The sequence below is a fragment of the Silene latifolia genome, chromosome 1, assembly GCF_048544455.1.
Source record: "Silene latifolia isolate original U9 population chromosome 1, ASM4854445v1, whole genome shotgun sequence".
In the NCBI taxonomy this organism is placed as follows: domain Eukaryota; kingdom Viridiplantae; phylum Streptophyta; class Magnoliopsida; order Caryophyllales; family Caryophyllaceae; genus Silene; species Silene latifolia.
The window spans coordinates 200,250,263-200,272,615 of NC_133526.1; the positions used below are offsets into that span (position 1 = coordinate 200,250,263).

General features: G+C 37.8%; 3 protein-coding genes across 3 annotated transcripts; 2 read left to right on the forward strand and 1 right to left on the reverse strand.

Moving 5' to 3' along the window:
- Window positions 1–867: 867 nt before the first annotated feature.
- LOC141617380 (uncharacterized) lies at window positions 868–3,123 on the forward strand. Its single transcript, XM_074434569.1, has 2 exons — window positions 868–1,521; window positions 2,615–3,123. The coding sequence occupies exons 1-2, from the start codon at window positions 1,012–1,014 to the stop codon at window positions 2,981–2,983; spliced, it is 879 nt and encodes a 292-aa protein (XP_074290670.1). The 5' UTR covers window positions 868–1,011; the 3' UTR covers window positions 2,984–3,123.
- Window positions 3,124–10,260: 7,137 nt separating this feature from the next.
- LOC141590888 (uncharacterized) lies at window positions 10,261–15,776 on the forward strand. Its single transcript, XM_074411406.1, has 2 exons — window positions 10,261–15,051; window positions 15,144–15,776. The coding sequence occupies exons 1-2, from the start codon at window positions 10,261–10,263 to the stop codon at window positions 15,774–15,776; spliced, it is 5,424 nt and encodes a 1,807-aa protein (XP_074267507.1).
- Window positions 15,777–16,177: 401 nt separating this feature from the next.
- LOC141617404 (putative respiratory burst oxidase homolog protein H) lies at window positions 16,178–21,564 on the reverse strand. Its single transcript, XM_074434600.1, has 14 exons — window positions 20,953–21,564; window positions 19,736–19,898; window positions 19,596–19,644; window positions 19,399–19,512; window positions 18,466–19,272; window positions 18,286–18,381; window positions 18,074–18,189; window positions 17,902–18,004; window positions 17,734–17,825; window positions 17,495–17,651; window positions 17,299–17,415; window positions 17,068–17,196; window positions 16,900–16,978; window positions 16,178–16,488 (listed from the first exon to the last, which is right to left on the reverse strand). The coding sequence occupies exons 1-14, from the start codon at window positions 21,326–21,328 to the stop codon at window positions 16,379–16,381; spliced, it is 2,508 nt and encodes an 835-aa protein (XP_074290701.1). The 5' UTR covers window positions 21,329–21,564; the 3' UTR covers window positions 16,178–16,378.
- Between the last annotated feature and the right edge of the window lie 789 nt (window positions 21,565–22,353).

Genomic DNA, 22,353 nt, shown 5'->3' on the forward strand with positions numbered 1-22,353 from the left:
TTGCGTGTGTTAATTTATACTTAAATTATTTGTTTACCTTTAGGTGTGGTGTTATGGGGCGTTTCGATTGGAAGAGAACAACACTGGGAAGCTCATGTCGCGGAGGCGTGTGTGGTGTTGGATGGATTGGAGGAAGTGGTGAGGCGCGAAATTCAATATATATGTTGAAGTGGAGAGTGACTGCCTGCAAGTTATTGAAGCTATCAAAGAAAGGAAGACGGGAAGAAGCATGTTCTCGCTGCTGATTGAGGACATTATCGCTTGTAGTTATAAGTTTCAGTCGGTCATTTGGCTACATGTTTCTCGTACTAATAATTGTGTAGCTCACGCTTTAGCACATTGTGTTCCACATGTTTCTGGTAGAGTTGTATGGGGTGATGGTTTACCATTGCCCGCAAACGCTGTTGTACGTTTTGATCGTTTATATATTAATAGAGTAATGCCTTCGGACAGTTTCATTCAAAAAATACATACACCTTACAAAGAATAAAAAATAAAAATAAATAGTTGATTGAGATAAAATGAGTAGTATTTTACTACGTAGAATATATGTCAACAAGTCGAAAAGTAGAATCACAATACTCCGTATATGTCAAGAAGTCGAGAAAGAAATGGGAAGAAAATAGGAAAATAAAGGGATTATATATATATATATATATTTTTTAAAAGGACGCTCTTATTAATTTATTTATATATATTCTTCCATGCCATTTATTTATTTATTTATCATTTTTTATTCATTGTAAAAGTATTTAAAAAAAATATATAAACAAGTAAATGGAACACATAAAGTATAATAAATTAATAATGTGTAATTTGAAGTAGATCCACAATGCATGCTCCCTTTTCCCATCTATATATAGGCATACTTGGTTGAAGTGGTTTAAGCAGGTTTACCAAAAGAACCAGACAATGAAAACTACTTTCTGAAAAAATAAAACAAGAAACCCTAATTAAGGTAGCTAATTAAACACACAGAAAATAAAATAAAAGAAAAGAAGAGATCATCGAATGTCACCAGCAGCATCAACAAGATGGTGTCCAACACCAGAGCAAGTGATGATATTGGAGGAGATGTATAGAGGTGGTGTACGTACACCCAATGCAGCTCACATTCAACAGATTACTTCCCACCTTTCTATTTACGGTAAGATTGAAGGTAAAAATGTGTTTTATTGGTTTCAAAACCACAAAGCTAGAGATAGACAGAAGCTTAGGAAGAGACTTCTTGGGAAACAACAACATCAACAACATTATCAACATCCACATATGAATATGATGATGATGTCTCAAATTCCTCCTAGTGTTGTTCTTGATCATCACCATTTTCATCAACACCCTCCTCCTGCTTCTGCTTTCCTTCCTCCTCATGATCATGATCATCATCAACCACCACCACAACTTCATCACTTTGATCAGCTTCCTTGCTTTCCCGCTTCTTCAACTCTTCTTGGTTTTCATCATCATCATCATCATCCCCCACCACTCTTTCTCAACTCTCCTTGCTTTCCTTCTCTTCAGGTATTATTTTATCTACTTATTACAACTTACACCACTCTACAATTTAACTTCTACCTACATGCATTATTTACTACTTGCAATATTATGTTTTGATCTCAATTCACGTGTATATACTTCATTCGTCCCAATCATTTATTTATTTTGATTAAAATATATATCTCAATAGAGAATAAAAAAGGTAAATAAATTAATAAATTCGAGAAAATAATATAGAAGTATTTATTTGTATATTCCATGAAGTTAAATGATCTAGTCCAAATTCAGACGAATCCTTACTACTTAGAGTTATATATATGTACATTAATTTTCTAAATCATGAGCCTCGAACCTTATGATACACATGCATGTTAATTGTGGCATATCTTATGCAGATCGAGTACTTCATCGTATGGAGTATCTAATTATCTTCAACTTAATGAAGTTACCGTCCATAGGATATATAGTACGTACGGAGTACTACGTAATATGGCATGCCCAAAAAATGTGGTGTAAAATAAGTGAAGAGGAAGGTATAGTAGTATAGTAATGGGGGAATCTTGTGGTATATGTATTTGAAAATCTCAACATGGGACTTTATCAGTTTAACTAACCACGGACTTTACTTGTCAATCTACCTATAAAAGGACTCCTTTGTTGCTATGCGTAGCCGTGTACCTAACTAACTAGACATGTTTTTTTCTATTTCACAAATCAACCAACAATATTCTCTGTTTACTTCTTTCTATTGCTACAATGGAATCTACATATATTATATATACTGTATTTCATTCCATCCATATATATATAAAAAAAAAAAAAACTAAATTAACTTATCCAATGTCTACTTTATAGGAGTTACGGAGTATATTATTATCGTCTTGGCCAATTAACTTATCATGAGTATGTTTTGCATTAAATCATTTTATTGTACGATCTAGGCATTTTAATTAACGGTTTTCTAGCACATGCTCTAAGGGCACCCATTAAAAGCCTAATCAGAAATAGTGTAGATGAGTTATGTGGCATTAACAACATTTTTTTACAAAGAGAGACATAATTATCTATCTATCTATCTAAGATTTTTTAATAATACGTATTGTTTTGTCCCTAATAGCCAAGGTGTGAAGATAGATATGGACAAGTTGCAAATAATAGTTGGAAGGGAGAGAATAATAATAATACTAATAATAATAAAGAAGCAGTGTTTGGGTTGGAAAAGGAGAAGCCTGCAGCAGTAGTAAGAACGAGTAATGACTATGATTGGATGATGATGACTATGATGAGAGAAGATGATGATGATTATGATCATCATTGCAACAATTATGATAATGGTGATGATGATGATGATGATGGTGATGATGATGAGGATTCCAATTCAAGTAGAAGATCCCTCAAAACTCTGCAACTTTTCCCAATCAAAGACAAGACCTCTCTTAAGAAGAAAGATATCCATATTTGTGGACAACCCAATAATACTGTTTGACTCATTAAACTTTCTTTTTAATAACAACTTGGAATGACAGCTACATAGCTTTAATTTGTGTGCTTTATTTTATTTGTGTTGTAACAAATGTAGTAGTATTGCAGTAGAAGGTTAATTTGTGGGAAACACTATTGCCACGCCTTCTAAGGTTTTCCACTATAGCTTCTTCTATGACTCCTATATCCATGAGATAGACTATAATTTCAAATTAAGAGTTGTACATCATTCATACAATAATGTGTAATAACACACATTTATGAATGACCCTCAATATTATCTTTTGGACCGATCTAATTTCAATTAGTAAATGATCCGACTATCGCCCTTCAATCAGTATGATGACTTTGTATCTTTACATCGTCTATATTTGATTAACAATCTCAAGGTTTTTTTGTCTAAGATAATCTTTAAAATTTTTCATATTTCTCATCAAGGAAGAAAAATAAGAAATTTCAGTTAGCTTAATTAAATTGTGGTAAATGACTCTTTTTAAGTTGAATGGAGCTGAATGATAGATATATAATTGGGCTCTTCTCGCTAATCTTGAGTGAGTATTGAAAACATGATGATGCATACATTCGCACATTTCGTTGGGTTTACATGTGTGTTATAAATCAAATAGGAGTGTACTAGCTAGTTTTGTAACAGTGGCGATTATGGAGGGGTGCAGGGGATGCACCCACACCTTCTTTGTTAAAAAATAAGTATAATTTTGTGTAATTAAGAGACATATTAATTATGTTGGTCTAGCGATTGTGTGTAGTTTTTCCTTCTTCAAGGTCATGGGTTCAATACTTCTAGTGAACATTTTATATTCAATGTTTTTTTTACCATTTGTGTTGTGTATATTTTTCCCAATCACACAAGAAATTATTATGTTAGAACCAGATTTCTCAATATATAAACATATTTCCGCAACTTCCGTAATTTCGTTAATTTTTCGCATCCCCGTCCACTGAATCCTAGAATCGCCTCGGTTTTGTAATACTCCATAGTTAAGTACGTAATATGTGTTAATGTCGTCACGCGGTCACTATAACTCTATAAGAGTGTAAAGTGAGAGAGAGAAGACAATAGTATGAATGTAGAAAAGAGGCTTGGAATAACATACAAGTATACAAGGATTCAAGTAGTACATGTCTTTAAATTAAAATTGAATGTGTGGCTATGTTGTATAGAGTTAATTAGAGTGAAATTGGGGGGGTTGACTAACGAGTAGATACAAAAAAAGGAAGATAGGTTTATCCTACAAATGAGGTTGTTTCGGCTGGTTTCATAGACTGTATAAATTACGTTAAAAGCTGAGAGATACTATATGCATACATGAGTAGTCTGTAGTCAGACGACAATGCGGAAATTTGGTTAACAGACGTGACAAGGAAAGAACGCTGGACTTCATGCATGGGACAAAACAGCATTTTTATACACCTCCACGTTTATGTGCATGCATGCCCTTTTTTTGACCTCCTTACTATTATACTCCTATTTTCCTTTTATTTATTAGTGACCCAGGCAACCAAATTTTACAGGGACAGATCAGTTCAAAATTTATGCTTGGATATTAACCCCTGAATAATCTACGTTATCGCTTCATTAATACTCCATACATTGCTCTATATGTTTTTTTTTAGTAAATTAGATTTTACTCTTTTTTAAAACTAACTTTTTTAAAATTATGTTTTTTTGATTTTTTTAAATTACTCTATTAATTTGCCTTTGTTGCTAAAATTACCTCATTAAATTGCATTTTCTCCTAAAATTGCTTCAAAACTTCAATTTAAATTGACTTATTTCCTCTGTTTTTGAACTCCCTCTACATTTGTCTACATAGTTATACCTTTCAAACTAGGGCTGGTCAATTGTGGGGGTCGGCCGGGTCAGGGGCGGGCCTGGTTTGACTTGGGAGACCCAGAATCGGACCGAGATGGGCGGGTCGGGCCGGGTTGAGGCGGGCCGGGCCGAGTTAAAGGTGACCGTGAGGCAGATTTTGGGGCGGATCTAGGGCGGGTCCGAGTTGGGACGGGTCGGGCTTGAGATTTGGGGACCCGGAACCGGAACGGGTTTCCCAAAGGACCTTCCACACCCCACGAATAGAGTTAATAACACAAAGATTATCTCCTTCAATAGCTAAAAGGTTAAAATCCAACGTATTAGCTGTGATTATGCTTTATTTAAGAGCAAGAGTTTGGGCTAAAAGAACCCTAACTTGACCGCAAGATTTCGCACCTAATAAGAATACTTTACCATCATGATCTCTAACACTCTACCCTAGAGCTGCATGTTATCATCCCGTTTTGAACCATCAAAATTGAGCTTGATATAATTATTTGGTTTTTTTTATAACTGTTACCACAAGTAAACCACTTTTTGAGAACTGCTACCAAAATAAAAAAAGTTTGAAAAATGCTTCCATAATCCTTAGTTCGGTAACCCACATTTATGATTTTTGGACATTTTTGTACCGGGACCCTATAATCCCGAAAACCGTTTATTAAACACTTCAATTTGAGCCATTAAGGAGGTTATATAGGATCATGTGTCTTTTTATTCAGAGTTTTCTACCATTTGTCGTCCGGGGTCGCAATAAGAGTTACTATATACGATTTCAACCCCAAATAACAAGTATTTATACATTTTTTATTATTTGCGGATTTCGGTTCAGCTTGGTTTATTCCTTACCGGCACCCCGAAAGTCCTCTGATGGTGATCAAAATTTGTGTGTCCGCTTCATATGACTACAAGAACCGTCAGTGTGATTTTCGAACATTTTTGTTCCGGGACCCTGTAATCCCAAAAACCGTGTATTATACACTTCTATTTGAGCCGTTCGGGAGGTCGTACCGGGTCATGTGTCTTTTTCTTCTGGTTTTTCTACCACATGTCTAGGGCCGCAACAGAAGTTACATTATACGATTTCAGCTTCAAATAACAAGTATTTATACTTTATTTTTTTTTTACAATTTCAAGGTTTCGGCTGAGTCTGTTTTGTCGCATACCGACTGCCATAAAAACCCCTATTGGTCCTCAAAATTTGTATCGTCGCTTTATCTGACTCGAAGAACTACTAGTGTACGTTCGGGGGGTCATATCGGGCCATGTACGATTTGAGCCCCAAAAAACAAGTATTTGTACAATTTTTTTTACTATTTCCGGATTTAGGTTGAGTTTGGTTTATCGCATACCGGCACCCTAAAAGTCCTTTAATGGTGCTCAAAATTGTGCGGCCGCTTTATTTGACTCGAGGAACTGTCATTGTGGTTTTCAGACATTTTTGTTCCAAGACCCACAAAAGTCCACACGTGTTCGATCACTACAGGCATTACGCTATACGATTTTAGCCTAAATAACAAGTATTTATACATTTTTTTACGATTTTCGGGTTTCCATTGAGCATGGTTTATCACATACCGGCACCCACAAAAGTCCTTTGGTGGTGCTCAAAATTTGTGTGGCCGCTTTATCTGACTCGATGAACCTTGGTGTGATTGTTGGATATTTTTGTTCCGAATCCCTGGAATCCTGAAAACTGTTTATCATACACTTGAGTTTGAGCCATTCGGGAGGTCAAACTAGCTCATTTTTCTTTTGCTCCTGGTTTTCTACCACATGTCCGGGGTCGCTACAGGAGTTACGCTATACGATTTCATCCCCAAATAACAAGTATTCATACATTTTTTATGATTTCCGGGTTTTGATTGAGCCTGGTTTATCGCATACCGGCACCCCCAATTTCCTTTGATGGTGCTCAAAATTTGTGTGCCCGCTTTATATGAATCGAAGAAACGGCAGTGTGATTTTCGGAGATTTTTTTTGCGGAACCCTTGAATCCCGAAAATCGTGTATTATATACACTTCAATTTGTGTCGTGCCGTTCAGAAGGTCATATCTTGTCACATGTCTTTTCTCGTGGTTGTCTAACATGAGTTACGCATTACGATTTAATAATTAAGCTCCAAATAACAGTTATTTATACATTTTTTTACGATTTCTGAGTTTCGGCGGAGTCTGGTTTATCGTATATCTGCCCCAAAAGTCCTCTGAAGGTGCTCAAAATTTGTATGGCCGCTTTATCTGACTCATGAAACCGTTTGTGTGATTTTCGAACATTTTTGTTCTGGGATCCCGGAATCTCCAAAACCGTGTATTATACACCTCGATTTAAGCCTTTCGAGAGGTCATACCAGGCCATGTGTCTTTTTCTCATGGTTTTTCCACCACATTTTTAGGATCGCTACAAGAGTTACGCTATATGATTTAGCCCCAAATAACAAGTATTTTTACATTTTTAGCGATTTCCTGGTTTTGATTGCGTTTGGTTTATCGTATACTGGTACCCCCGAAAGTCCTTCGATGATGCTCAAAATTTTGTGGCGGCTTTATCTGACTCGAGGAACCATCATTGTGATTTCCGGACATTTGTTTTTCTCGGACCATGGAGTCCTTAAAGTTGTGTATTATATATACTCCCTCTGTCCCGGTATTTTATTGTTCTATTCCATTATGGGGTGTCTTAGTCAATTGTTGTGCTTTCTATTTTAAGAATGCATTTGATGAGCAAATTTGATTATTCACACTCAATTTGGTCCAATTGTTATTTAATAATTGACCCCCTCCTCTTTCCTTAGACTCTGTGCCAAAGCCAAAGGATAACAATTGACCAGGACAGAGGGAGTACATTTCAATTTGGGCCGTTCGAGAGGTCATACTAGGTCATGTTTTTTTTTTCTCTTGGTTCTGTACCACAAGTCTAGGGTCGCTATAGGAGTTATGCTATATGATTTTGTAACGCCCCGGAAAGCAGTCAGGCAGCTCAAAATAGCTCTTTTTATTAATTATAGACAGCAGCGGAATTACAAGGGCGTCACCGCCGTATTTCCCATCTGGAAAATACAAGGCTATTACAAGAATAAAGATAAATACACTTTTAAAAGATAAAAACTAAAAACTCTATTACATATTCATCCTATTAGGTCATCTGAAAATCCTCACACTTGACCTCCCCCCTTACTTGTACCTGAAAAAGAATGAAAGTAACGGAATCAGCCAACCACAGGCTGAGTATGACTTCGGTCACCTCCACCGGCCCTACTTACCTCCATTTTAATATTCCACTTCTTCCTGGTCACACAAATACTATAAAATAGGTCACATGAACTCAGTCGAATAATTATTAAATAAAGACGCACAACCTGTCACTTTAGAATGCAAAATATAGATTACCGGTCTACTATTACTGAAATGAGACACATTACGGAGTAAAAACTCCCGGGCTAAGCCCTCCTCCATGTACACAGGATCCCGAGTCTAAGACCCGTGTAAACCCCCTGGCATTTTTACCAGTAATAATCAGAACCGTAGTTCACATGAGGCAGTGCCCCCTTCCATGTACATAGGTCAAATTTGTAATGTTGTCCCCCTCCCGTAATCGTATCCCGAATGTTACAATTGGCCAATAGTACATTATAACAGAAGTATTAACATGACCGTCATACGTTCTATAAAGACAGTTAATATAACATGTGAGTAACATAATGAGAATATAACATTATACGGTCGATAATACTATATAATAATCACTACATTATTGCTTATTTCTACGACAAAGGGTCCCGAAATCATACCTATAAATCATGTATATGGAGTAGTAGCTAACATAAGTGAAATGTTTGTATTATGTGACTCGTCCATCTCCCTCGTATACTTTTTGTGTTTATTGATAAAGAAGCATGAAGGCTATTTATAGCCTTGTGAAGTCGGTCATGCATATAGGATAACCATGGAGATTTACAAACTCAATCTCACTTTTGCTTCTTCTTTCTTAACAACTAAGAAACCTCTATCTAAATACCCATATGCATGCATGGATAGATAGTAACAATCATACTTATCTAAATGTATTAATAAAAAGTATTAATAAAAACTATTATTATTATTATTATTATTCGGGTTATTACAGATTTCAGCCTCAAATAACAAGTATTTATACATGCATTTTTTTACGATTTTCGGGTTTTGGTTGAGTCTAGTTTAATCCGGCATCTCCAAAAGTTCTCCGTTGGTGCTCAAAATTTGAGTGCCTGTTTTATCTGACTCGAGGAACTCTCAGTGTGATTTTTTGAAATCTTTGTTTTTGAACCCTTAAATCCTGAAAACTGTGTTTACACTTCAAGTTGAGCAGTCCGGGAGGTCTTACCACGTCACATGTCTTTTTCTTCTGATTTTCTACATGTACGGAGCCGTTACAGGAGTTACCTTATACTACAATTTAAGCCCCAAATAACAAGTATTAATTCACTTTTTACGATTTTCGGTATTCAGTTGAGCTGGATTATCGCATACTGACACCTCCAAAAATATCCTGATGGTGCTTAAAATTTTTTGTGGCCGCTTTATCTTACTCGAGGATCCGTCAGTGTGATCTACCGACATTTTTGTTCCCGGACCATGTGAGACATGTTATATTACTGTCTAAGCACGAGTACTAATAATTAATCTGGGTTGTTTGGGAAAACGGGAAGATCAAAATTGCTTTGGATAATATGGTGCACCCGGATAATCAGGATGACGCATTTAGAATTCGAAACCAATTTTCACTTATTTTGATGGGAAATAAGCTCTGTTTACGGCATTATTAGAATTAAATGTAATGCATCATGGAAATCAAATTTTAAATCCTCTGCGAGATGACTATTCCAAAATAGTTGGGGTGTTGTCTTTCACTCCGATTAACGGACCTTCTGGGCAAAATCGGCTTTTCAGGCAGAAGCTATGGCACTACAATTTGCAATTTCTGATGCTTTTTCAAGAGGGTTCATGCACATTAATCCCTCGTCTGGCCTCCCGCCGGACACCATGGATTCACATGCTCAGCAAGCAACCACCAAACCCAGTGAAGATTTCCCTACACTAAAACCACCAGCCTCCCAGAAAATTTCCAAAAGGAAAACGATGCATATCTCTGAATTCAACCACCAAGAATCAAGAGATAACGACCATTTACCAGAGCAACCAACCCAGACCGTATCAAGAACTGCTCAAACAATGATCCCCAATGCCATCTCCTATAGAGAAAAGGTACAGGGAATCTCCTTTGACGATTTTAACCAGAATGATATCTCACTAGAGGATATCGACTTAGACTCAGAGGACAATGAAGATCTCTTGTCTGATGAAGACGAAGATATCTGCCCTCGCATTAGCCTCACCAAAACAGAAAACCATGGCGACATTCCCTCATAATCAAAATGTTCGACAAAAAAATAGGTTATCTCGCACTGATGAGAAAACTTCAAGCAAAATGGGCAATCAAAGGTAAACTAACGCTTACTGATCTATCAGAAAACTACTATGTAGCCAGATTCTCGTCCAAGCAGAATTACGAGTTTGTTATGACCCAAGGACCATGGATGATCGATGATCACTATCTGACAATACGAAAATGGATTCCTAACTTCACTCCTTCGGCAGATAATATCAAATTCTTGACTGCTTGGGTTCGGATTCCAAACTTACCTGTTGAATATTTCAATGAAATGTTCCTTAAAAAAATTGGTTCGAAAATTGGCAAGGTAATCAGAGTTGATAAAAATACGGCCTCCGCAGAGAGAGGCCAATTTACTAGACTTAATGTCGAAGTCGATATCTCGAAACCTTTACTCTCAAAATTTCGTCTCTATGGAAAGGTTTATGGAATCCAATATGAGGGCCTGAAAATGATTTGCTTCTCTTGTGGTAAATTGGGCCATGGAGTTGAAAATTGCCCTAAGAATATCGCTACAGCTAATGCAGGGGATGGCTTGTCAACTCCAAATCACGAGCTCAATGTCTTACAACCAGAAAAAAATTCATTGGAGACAGGTCTCCGTCCCGAGGAGAAAGACGATTTTGGTGAATGGATGATGGTCAGGAAGCCACTAAGAAGGAAGCCCACGAGCAACCAAGCAAACCCAGGTTCGTACTCCGCAGGAAGTAAATCAATTTTCAATTACGATCTGAATCCGAAGGTAGCAGGCTCGAGATTTGATATTTTAGGAAAAGATACTGAAATTTCCAAAATCTCGGATATCCCTAATTCCACTCCTATTTTTGCGTCAACTAGCAATGCAAAAGGAAAATCAAATCTTTCTAATACACAAAAAATAAGTCAAAGGATTAATTCTCTCTATAACCAAGCCAATATATTACTTTCCCATAAAGACTCAACCAAAAGATCTACCAAATATATTCCTAAAACTAAAATATTGCAAACTCAGAATCCATCCAATATTCCACAAAAATCCAACCCTGTCCTGCAAGATATTACCAATTCCCTTTCTATTCCAAAGCCTTCATTAAACAACCTCGGGGTAACAACTTCAGAAACAGAGACCCCTGTTTCAACTGTCCTCGAACCAAGCCCTAATCATCTTAACAATGAACCCTCATCCTCACTTATCTTATCACGACCACCCCTCCCCCAACCTCGATGCCTACCGCAACAAACAGAAATATTTGTGGTACCTCCGACCCAAACGTTTACAGTGAAAACTTGGCCGGAGATGCCCGCTCCCTTTATGGTGGTGATGATATCGGAGTGTCCGATAGTGGACATCAAATTCGAGTTGGCGGAGAACAATCCAGCGAATCTCCAACTGGAGGTGTCGATTCCATGGAGCATTGACAATATTCTAAAGCTTGTAAGTCGAGCATATCTATCGTCTCTAAATTATTGTCCTGATTTTATGAGTACCCAAATACCCAACTTATGTCCGAACCTACCCCATATTACTCTGCTAGTATGGAATGTTCAAGGTACAGGAAATAAAAACAAAATAAATGCAATAAAGGAGGTTGTCAGACTGTATAAACCAACAGTTTTTGCACTTGTTGAGACCCATATGGGTGGTGAGCATGCAATCAAATTGGGCAATATTATCGGATATGATGGCAATGCTAGGATAAACACAGTAGGCTTCAGTGGAGGTATATGGCTATACTGGAAAACCGAGTTAATATCAGTGACTCCAATTGTCGAACATCAACAGTTAATGACGGTGGAAATAGCTAGAAACGGAGATTTGCCTTGGTTCTTTTCTGCAGTATATGCAAGCCCGGACCCTACCAATAGAAGAGAACTATGGGTAGAATTAGAAAATTTTGCCCGAAATAACAATCATCCATGGATGCTAGCAGGAGACTTTAATGAGACTAGAAATCTTAATGAAAGACACGGAGGGGATCAAAATATGATGCGTAGATGCGAAAAGTTTAATGAATGGATTGAGCAATGTGAATTAATAGAATTAGCCTTTTCTGGATCATCGCATACATGGGCTCGCGGTAACTCACTTGAAACTAGACAGAGCGCAAGACTTGATAGAGCCTTATGCAATTCGTCTTGGAGTACTTTATTTGAGAATGCTTTGGTTCGTCACCTGCCAGCATTCCAATCAGACCATTGTCCATTATTGATTTCGCCTAACGGTTTCGCTCCAGTGTCTAATATTAACCGTCCCTTTAAATTCCAAGCATGCTGGTTAAAACACGAAAATTTTACAGAATTTATCGAGGAGAATTGGCCAAGCAATGGGATATTTACTGACCGTCTTGACAAACTGTCGAAGGACTTGCAAGAATGGAATAAACAAACCTTTGGCAATATTTTTCGAAAAAAAAGAGAGCTGATAGCGAGGATTGGAGGATGTCAACGTGAGTTGTCAAGAGCGAGAATAGGATACCTCATCAAATTAGAAGCGAAATTACGTAGAGAACTTGACGACATTTTGGAGCAGGAAGAGCTTCTATGGTACCAGAAGTCGAGATTGGAATATATTAAAGATGGTGACAGAAATACATCATACTTTCATGTCAGTACTCTGGTAAGACGATGGAGGAACAAAATCAATATGTTGAAAAACGCAGACAATGAATGGGTCGATAACCCGTCTGAGGTCAAGCAAATCATCGTGGATTACTACAAAAAACTTTATACAGAAGAAGGGGGCGACGATGAAGATGACCAGCTCCCATGGGATCTTTTTCAAGCCTTTAATAATAAAGATTGGGAGTGGCTCACTCGACCCTTTAGTATTGCCGAGATAGAGAGCGTAATAAATCATATGGGCTCTCTTAAAGCCCCGGGTCCGGATGGGTTTCAAGCTCTATTTTATCAAAAAAATTGGTCTTTGATATCCGAGTCATTATGCGACATGGTGATTAAAGCATTAGAAGGAAAGGGATTTTCGACAGGCCTTAATGACACCCATATCGTTCTCATTCCTAAAGTCACTGCCCCGGAGATGGTTTCTCAATTTCGGCCTATCGGTCTATGTAATGTAGCCTATAAAATTATTAGTAAGACTTTGGCCAACCGAATTAAAAAAGTCCTTCCACATCTTATATCTGAGACTCAAAGCGGCTTTGTTCCAGGAAGACAAATTACAGACAATATTGTTGTTTTCCAGGAAGCCATACATTCAATTAGAAAGAAGAAAGGGCGACTAGGCTATATGGCAATTAAAATTGATCTTGAAAAAGCTTATGATCGTCTGAAGTGGGAATTTATTCGGGACACTATGAGCGACATGATATTCCCGCAACTAATTATCGACGTGGTAATGGAATGTGTCACAACAGCTCGTATGCCAATATTATGGAATGGAGAACCAACCGAGCAATTTACACCTACTCGAGGAGTTAGACAAGGTGATCCTCTCTCATCCTATTTATTTGTTATGTGCCTTGAAAAATTACAACAAGCAATCGATCTCGAGGTGCGAAACAAGAACTGGCGACCCATTGTTCTAGGCCGAGGGGGTCCTATAATCACAAACCTCTTCTTCGCAGACGATATCGTAATTTTTGCTGAGGCAACCGAAGAACAAGCTTTAGTAATAAAGCATGTACTAGACATTTTTTGCAAAGCTTCAGGCGAAAAAATCAGTAATGCAAAGTCAAGGGTCTTCTTCTCGGAGAACACGGCTGCCAATGATAGGGATAGCATACGGTCAGCTCTAGGATTCGATGAAACAACCGATTTAGGCACTTATCTGGGGATGCCTACAATTAATGGACGGGTGACCCGTCACACATTTGCTCACTTGGAAGAACGAGTGAATAAAAGATTGTCAGGATGGGCTTCGAAACAGCTCTCCTTAGCAGGAAGGGATACCCTCGTAAAATCCACGCTAACTACTCTTGTCAATTATAGTATGCAAACCGCAAAAATTCCGAAAACAATTTGTGACAATATTGATCGAAAAACCCGTCGATTCCTATGGGGAGGAAATGAAGAAAAAAAATCCATCCACTTAATCAAATGGGATACGATTAAACAACCAAAGTCGAAGGGAGGTCTTGGAATAGTATCGGCACGGCAAGCAAACGCTGCTTTCCTCACAAAGCTTGGATGGAGAGTGATTACGGAACCAACAAGTTTATGGTCTAGGGTCTTGCGAGCGAAATATTGCAATAATAGGTGTGACATCAACATCTTCCAACCCAAGAGAAATATGTCCAATGTATGGGCCGGTATCTCGTCTCAAGCAAAGACTATCATCCGTGGTACTGCTATTGCTGTAGGCAACGGTCGAAGAACCCTCTTTTGGGACCAGCAGTGGGTTGATGGGGTTTGCTTATCTGATCACGCGATAGCTCCCATTCCGGGTACCTTAATTAATGCGACGGTAAGTGATATGTGGTGTGAAGGAAACGGATGGAATTGGGAACAATTTGCTGACTTCCTACCACAACCAATTCTACAAAAAATAGCCTCCATCTCACTCGTCCCAGACCCTGGCCAAGAAGACACTTTGTATTGGCAAGGGACTTCGTCGGGCAAATTCTCTTTAAAGACGGCTTTGGGTTTTTTAAATGAAACCGCACCTTCTCAAGCGCCCGAAACGCCTCTATGGAGAACGATTTGGAGGCTGCCGGTCCAACAAAAGGTGAGAATGTTCCTTTGGCTCGCGGGTCATGGCAGATTAATGGTCAACGTTAATCGAGTTAGAAGAAACATGGGCGATAATCCTTTATGTCCACGTTGTAATGAAGAGGACGAAACAATTGAACATCTTCTCCGGTCTTGCCAGGTATCTCGACACATTTGGTTTCTCTTGGGGATTCGTCCCTCGAATAATTTCTTCTATACAACGTAACCCCTTTTTCTACCTGGTTAACCAAGAACGCGAGTAATGATGTCGAAGTGAATGCGAAGGATTGGCCCTTGGTCTTCGCAATTACCAACTGGTGGATTTGGAAATGGCGGAATAATATTGTTTTCGGGAGGGATAATGAAAATCCGAGTCAACCTCATCTCTTTTTGCGTCAACAATTCGAGACCACAAGGAAAGCGTTTAACAATTTCGACATTCTTATCCCGCCACCTCGACCCCATAATGTGGAAATTCATGTTCGTTGGGATCCGCCACCGTATGGGTGGATTATGCTAAACACCGATGGTGCTTCGAAGGGCAATCCTGGACCCGCGGGAGGAGGAGGCGTTTTTCGAAATGCATCAGGTGACCTTATTTCAGCATACTACCTATCTTGCGGAGTATGCTCGTCGATGAAAGCCGAACTTATTGCATTGTTCGCTGGGTTAGAAAATGCCAAGACTATGAATATTTCAAGACTCATGATTAATATGGATAATGACCCTTGCATTAAGCTAATTAACGAAGACCAACTCGTTAGCAATAGTCTCAAGTTTATTGTGGAACGATGCAAGCGGCTCATTCGAGATACTAATTGGACAGTGAAGCTGGAGCATATCTATCGTGAAGGAAACAGAGCAGCGGATCTTTTGGCAAACTGAGGAATCGGTTCGAGCACCATTCGTACTCTTATTCGTGTCCCAGACACGGAATTGAGTAATATTCTTCGGGAAGACGTCTTCGGGGTAGCATTTCCCCGTGTAATAGCTAATAATTAGTCTAGTCGGGGCTCAGCCCCTCTTAAGCACCGAAAAAAAAAAAAATACAACAGCGGATTGCCTTAATCTTTCTTTTCAAGTCAATGGCATAGGCGACGTAAATCAAGATGCTACCCTCATTATTCAGATTATTACTACTACTTTAGCTATTTTTGTCATTGCTCATGCTTTAGCCATTGCCATAGGTAACTTAATAGGATTGCTCATACTTTAGCCAAAGCTATAGTATAATTGGGCAATCTCTTTCACACCGACAACAAAAAAAATAATTAATAAATAATATTACGTATTAAAGCTCACTTCATGTTTTCTTTTAAAAAAAAAAGGAAAATGGGACATGCTTTCTTGTCAAAAAAAAAAAATACACATCGAGAGATGAATATCTGCCAGGTTGGGCAGTGAATATGTAACAGCGAGTAGTGTTGTCTACAACAATGTTTTGTACTCTGCCACTAATAACGATAAAATGCCGTGTTTTGCTAATTCTAAAAGTTCTCCTTGTGGAAGTGGAAACGGGTGGAGGTGCTAAGGCTAAATTCTTGGCAAAACTTCTGCAACGGTTTCGTCAATGTCGGACTTCCGCAGTAGAAAACACCTGCCGTAAAACACCCCATTTAAAACAAACGGCTCTGTTATAAAGCAGCCATAAGAGTAAATCAGCAAAAAGGGAAAGGGAAAGGGGTCTGGAATTAGACATCTAATAAACCCATTACGCCAATAGCTTATCCTTAAATATTAACTTAAGATATCAAAACTCAGCGCGGAAACTTGAAAACTGCAACAACAACAACAACAACAACAGACCCTTAATCCCAAAATGATTTGGGGTCGGCTAACATGAATCATCCTTTAGAACCGTCTATGGGTGAACGCACTCCTCAAAAATGTGAAAATATAGAAAAGAAAAAGTGAAAAACAAAAGGGGAGTGAAACATTTTCGCTGGAATGAGCGAAAAAATTCAAATGAAAAATATATCAAATTTATGCTTCCTCAGCAATTAATTACCTATTCTTTGTGAAGGGTGATCTGCAGCCAGTTGAGTAAAGACCTTCTTCCAGTTAGGTCTTGCAAAATGGGTCCTTATCTGTATAGATTCCATGTTAGAGAAAAGACAGCATATTGATAGATACGAACACACGAGTCTAGTTGAGTGATGGAGATTGCTAATAATACCCGGCTTTCAGACACCACATCCACACCATCCTTAGCATGCTGCAAGGACTGTACCATTTGTATAAGCGCTGATCGAGCATCACCTTCTTCATACACACTTGTCAAGTAGTTGTGCATTTCTATCACATTCTGTTTACCAATCCAAATATCCACAAAATATATATTAGCAAAGCTAATTAATATAAAATCATAAAAGTAAGAAAACAATGAGGTGGTTGTTTAAAGACTTACATCGGTATCATACTCTGCAAGATCATCCATGACTCCCTTGAACCAATCAAAGGAGGCCTGTTCTCTGGTCACCCAGTAAAAGTAGGCTCTTTGAGGGCCCCTTCTGCTCTCTATATCCTGCATTATGGGATCTTATGTCAGAATCCTGCAAGGAATCCGCTTGATACCGACAATGTTTCAAAGATAAATAGATTACCATAATGGATTCTTCCTTCAAGTTATTCAAGAGATCCTTGATGATGCTGATGAAGGGAGTTGCTCCTATGCCTAGTCCTATGAGCAGGAGAATGTCGTATTTTTTGTAGTTTTGAGCTGGTGCTCCATATGGACCCTTTATGATTACTAAAGGAAATCTGCAAATGAATTTTAATTAGTCTATGAAATTGTTTCATCTATATTCATTCTATACATGATATTGAGGGAGGCTTCTCTTACTTGATTGGTTGAGGGTCATAATCGGTCACTGCTTTAGTCTCCATTCTCAACAGTCTCCCTTTTTGCGGCTCCTCTGTTGGAGGCTCACAGGCCTACATTTCACAAGTACCAACTGTCGTAACATTTTCAAGGTCTTAAATTTCGGCAATGATAAAAAAAAAATGATACCATTGCGAATCTATCTCTAAGTGCTGTGGTCCAGTCTCCCAAGGCTCTAATGTGTACACTCAAGTAGGGATCACCTGGCGCTGATGTGATAGAGAAGGGATGCCTGTTACAAACAGCAAGGTCAATTTTATATCCAAATTTATAAAAGAAAACCAAAAGTCTGTAAACTAACCATTCGAAGCCCGAGACATCTGGACACTTAACAAACAAGTACATTCCACTCTTGTACTTAAAATTAGGGGGTTTGCTCATATACAAGGCCAGAACATTTCCTGTATATATGACAGCCTGTAGTCACACAGACTCTAGAGGTTATAATCTATAATTTCAGCAGAACGCTAAGAGGAATATATATATATTATATATAAATATAAATATAAAGACCTTGAGCATATTGACATGATGATTGAAATCGTGATAGGATGTCACTGTTCTTTCACTAGCGTAGAGGGCAACTGGGAAAACAAGATACATCCATGTCTGCAATATTCGGCATACATCAATAATTGTTGTCGTGAACCTGCATAAAGACATACATAAAGACATAGATACATAGATACATACCGTTTTCTTGTACCATTCCTTGGAGAGAAATAGGAAATAGCCATGAATGACCAAGAGAGCATAAACAAGCACGAGCAAATGATGTGCATACCAAAAGGCGTTGAACCCAGCCAAGTGAAGGAATGGCCATGGTAATTTGATAACATTCCTCCTAAAAGAGTGAGTTGCTAGAGTGAAGGCAAACCCCATAAGGATTACCATGAGAATACCTGTCACTCCTGGTGTACTGTTTATAAAATCCTTATAGCTTGGCTGCTGGTAGTTGAAGTTTGGCCCCAGATACTTTATGAACATACTCTTTGAGCAATGAGTCGCCCTTGGAAAATCACAACTCATGTGTACCCCAACGTGCAATATTGTTCCAACTGTGATCCCAGCTGCCACCATCTTATGAAAGTTTATATTATCATCAAAAGGACATATTTTACTCAGAAACGTTGACCTTAATCGAGTCAGACTTCTTCTAGACACAGGAATTAAAATTAGAGCCATATTAAATTTCAGAGTCTCAGCTGCACCCTTGGCAACACAAACACAGTACCCCATGATCCGGAAGGCTTGATGATTCTTGTAATAGTTAAACTTGTAGGCAAACAGGACAGCATTTATATTTAGCCAAAGCAAAACCACCCAGATCCTCTTCCAATTCTCTACCACGAAATCCGATGTACTAGAGACAGCTCTAGAAATTGGGTTTCTCAGATTTTTGGGGATCATCGTTTTAGTTAAGGTGTTGCTCCTCTTCAACTGGGTTCCCTCATCAGCAGAAGTCATCATTCCCCTTAGCAGCGACTCGAGTTGCCATAGCTGTAAAAAGTCTTATGTAACAAGGTGAAACTTGAAACAAAGTGATGAAATAGACTACCAATATATATATTAATATATATATATATATATATATATATATATATATATATATATACAAAGTTGCACCTCAATATACCCTTGGTGATCTGGATCTAGCTCCTCCATTATCAAAGCCGCATAGTTGCTTGCTTGTGTCTTGAGCTTATTTAGTTTGTTAGCTGAGGCACTCAACACTAAAACCTACCAATGGTGGAATTGAAGTCAGTCAGATTTTAAACAAAACTGCAGAACCCACAAAAATCTCATTCAGTTGCATGCACAACCTCGCGAACTTCATCCTCGGATAATTTCCCATCTCCATTCTTGTCACACCTACAAACACGTCAGTACTCGATGGTAAATTAATGGAGGAATGCATGCATGGTTGAAGAGGTAGGTAATACAAGGGCAATTATCAGCTTACATGTCAAAGAAAATCTGCAGGCGAGCATCAATGTCTTCGCTAGTCATATCTTCCCAAAACATTCTCAGTTGATCAATCGTTATCCCGTCTGAAGTGTCCACATTCCTTCTCCTCGACAATGTTTCGTACAACTCCCCTGCAAATTCCTTTGATTCCCCCATCCCTTTTCATTCCAAACCCGAAATGAAAAAGAATATTAAATCGTTCAGAATCCATATTAAACACCTAAGTGAAATCATCGTCAACAATCAAAACAAATTATTCACATGCAGAATCATCCTTACCATAATGATCATGACATAAATTAGAATTTTTTGGCAAATTGGTGTTTATTAGCAAAATAATTAGGGAATTGGGGTTGGTTTGAAACTATTTAGACTTATGGTGTCCACGTCATCAGTTTCATTTTTTTTCCAATTTTTAGGCAAAGCCGCTAAGTTTCTTAGCGGCTTTGTCTCTTTGTCATTTTTTTTTATAATAAATGTCATAAGCTTATGAAAAATAGATAAATAAGGAAGCCGCTAACTTTCTTAGCGGCTTTGGTGGTTATTCATTTCTAGAATAGGCTGTCAAGAGTGTTAGAAGGTGACGGTTTTTGAAAAAAAAAAATGAATAGTAAAGCCGCTAGGTAACCTAGCGGCTTTACTATTCACTTTTTTTTTTTTTTTTTATAAAAAAAATTTTAAAAAAAAAAAAATAGTAAGCCACTAAGAAACTTAGCGGCTTACCATAAAAACTGGAAAAAAAAATAAAAATGATGACGTGGACACCATAAATCTAAATAGTTTCAAACCAACCCCAACTCCCTAATTATTTTGCTAATAAACACCAATTTGCCAAAAAATTCAATTAGTTAAGTCTAGAAAACAATAAATGAAAAGAAAAGAAAAAAGAAAAACTGAGAGAAAGTTTGAACCATTCATACCATAATGATCCGGACATGAATTAAGTCTACAAACCAATAATGAAAATGAAATTGACACGTATTTTTTTTTTTAACTCATCAAATTTGTCTGACACCATGCATGATGCTACATAACATCAATTCATTGAGACTTGTTCGATATGACTATCATAACCAAGCATTTCATCAAACGTTAAACAATTGCCTCTGAGGTCCCATCTACACAACCAACCAGGTAAGACCACCAAAATTCATCGACGAAAAGAAAAAAAAAAAAAAACCTGAAAAAAGGAGAGGGTTTGGATAAAAATACCAATAACAGCCCCAAATTTGTCTTTGGGAAGCGTGTCATTAACAGCATTCTGAAAAAACCTCTTCTCAACAAGCTTCCACGAACCACCGTCTTTTCCGGCACCATTGAGAAACCGCAAACTCTTCAACCCTCTGTCCGCCCTTGATTGGATTCTCCCCATCTTAGCTAGACTTGGGGCCCTAATTGCATTCTCTTGCATTCCATTACTTCCCATTCTAGTAAAAGCTCCTGAAGTTTCGACATTGTTGTTGTTGTTGTTGTTATCATCGTTATCGTTGTTGCTGCCATTGGTGATAGGCATGTCCGTCATTTGATCAATCACATCAGCATTTCTAAGAATCCGTGTTGTTGAATTTTCGCTGCTATGATTGCTCATCCACCACAACCTTCCTCCCCTCCTGTTTCGTCGAAATTCCTCCAAGAAGAGCAATTCCTTTTCCCAGGAGGAGGAGGAATGGAGAAAGGTTGAGGTGTTGGTATGTTCCTTTAGGAAATTATTCTCAGATTTTAATTTATTTTGTTTGGATTATAGGAACATAACAAAATAGGAAATCGTATAATAAATCAGATAAAACAGGAATTAATGGAGAGAGAAACGAGGAGAAGGTTGGGAATGGAGGGAAAGTTAGTTATAGGAATAACTGGTTAAAGCCTACTCGTTTTTTTGTTTTTTAAAAAAAAAAAATTAGTCATCTAAATATAAAGAGTAGGGCTAACCTTTTAGCCCAAGAAATAGATTAGTTAGGCCCAACTAAGATCATAAACAGCAGGCCTCATATACTAGCAAACAACTGGCCGGCATCGTGTAAAATGTAAATCAGCAACTCTCCTATAGGACCGTCCTATAGCATAGGACTGGTCCAATAGGATAAAAGCCCAAACAAAAACATTGATATATTAAGTTTTTTTTTGTGAATGTAAATTGACTGTTTATTCATCAACGATATAGCTATTCAAATGATTGAAAATTCGCAACCACATCTTCTTAGTCTATCTAACCGTATATGTCAGATCATATTTAGTTTATTTTCTTTTAAAGATCGACAACACCGCCGAGTTAATACTTTCATTTCAGGTTACAAAATCAAGATAAGCAGGATCATACAACAATATAACATGTCATGTCAATTCAATATCACTCGAAATTTTTTTAGGGCTACAACATCTTCGAGTCCTAATCTTTTGCTAAATTAGACAGTAAATTTTTACATTTATATAAAAGATTATATAGATTATAAGAACAAATAAAGCTCTCATACAATTATAATTGACGAGTAAATTGGAATAAGAGTACATACTGAAATAATTACATTAATTTATCGTCTAACTATAAAAACAATTTTATTTAGTTAAAGAATTATTATGACACAAGACAAGAGGTGGGGATTGGCATGGACGGTA

Coding starts and splice junctions, on each gene's coding strand:
- LOC141617380 (XM_074434569.1), top strand. CDS start 1,012: ATGTCACCAGCAGCATCAACAAGATGGTGTCCAACACCAGAGCAAGTG. Junction 1,522..2,614: donor CTTGCTTTCCTTCTCTTCAG/GTATTATTTTAT, acceptor TGTCCCTAATAG/CCAAGGTGTGAAGATAGATA.
- LOC141590888 (XM_074411406.1), top strand. CDS start 10,261: ATGAGAAAACTTCAAGCAAAATGGGCAATCAAAGGTAAACTAACGCTT. Junction 15,052..15,143: donor ATCTTCTCCGGTCTTGCCAG/GTATCTCGACAC, acceptor TGGTTAACCAAG/AACGCGAGTAATGATGTCGA.
- LOC141617404 (XM_074434600.1), bottom strand. CDS start 21,328: ATGAGCAATCATAGCAGCGAAAATTCAACAACACGGATTCTTAGAAAT. Junction 19,645..19,735: donor CTGCAGATTTTCTTTGACAT/GTAAGCTGATAA, acceptor ACGTGTTTGTAG/GTGTGACAAGAATGGAGATG. Junction 19,513..19,595: donor CCGAGGATGAAGTTCGCGAG/GTTGTGCATGCA, acceptor CACCATTGGTAG/GTTTTAGTGTTGAGTGCCTC.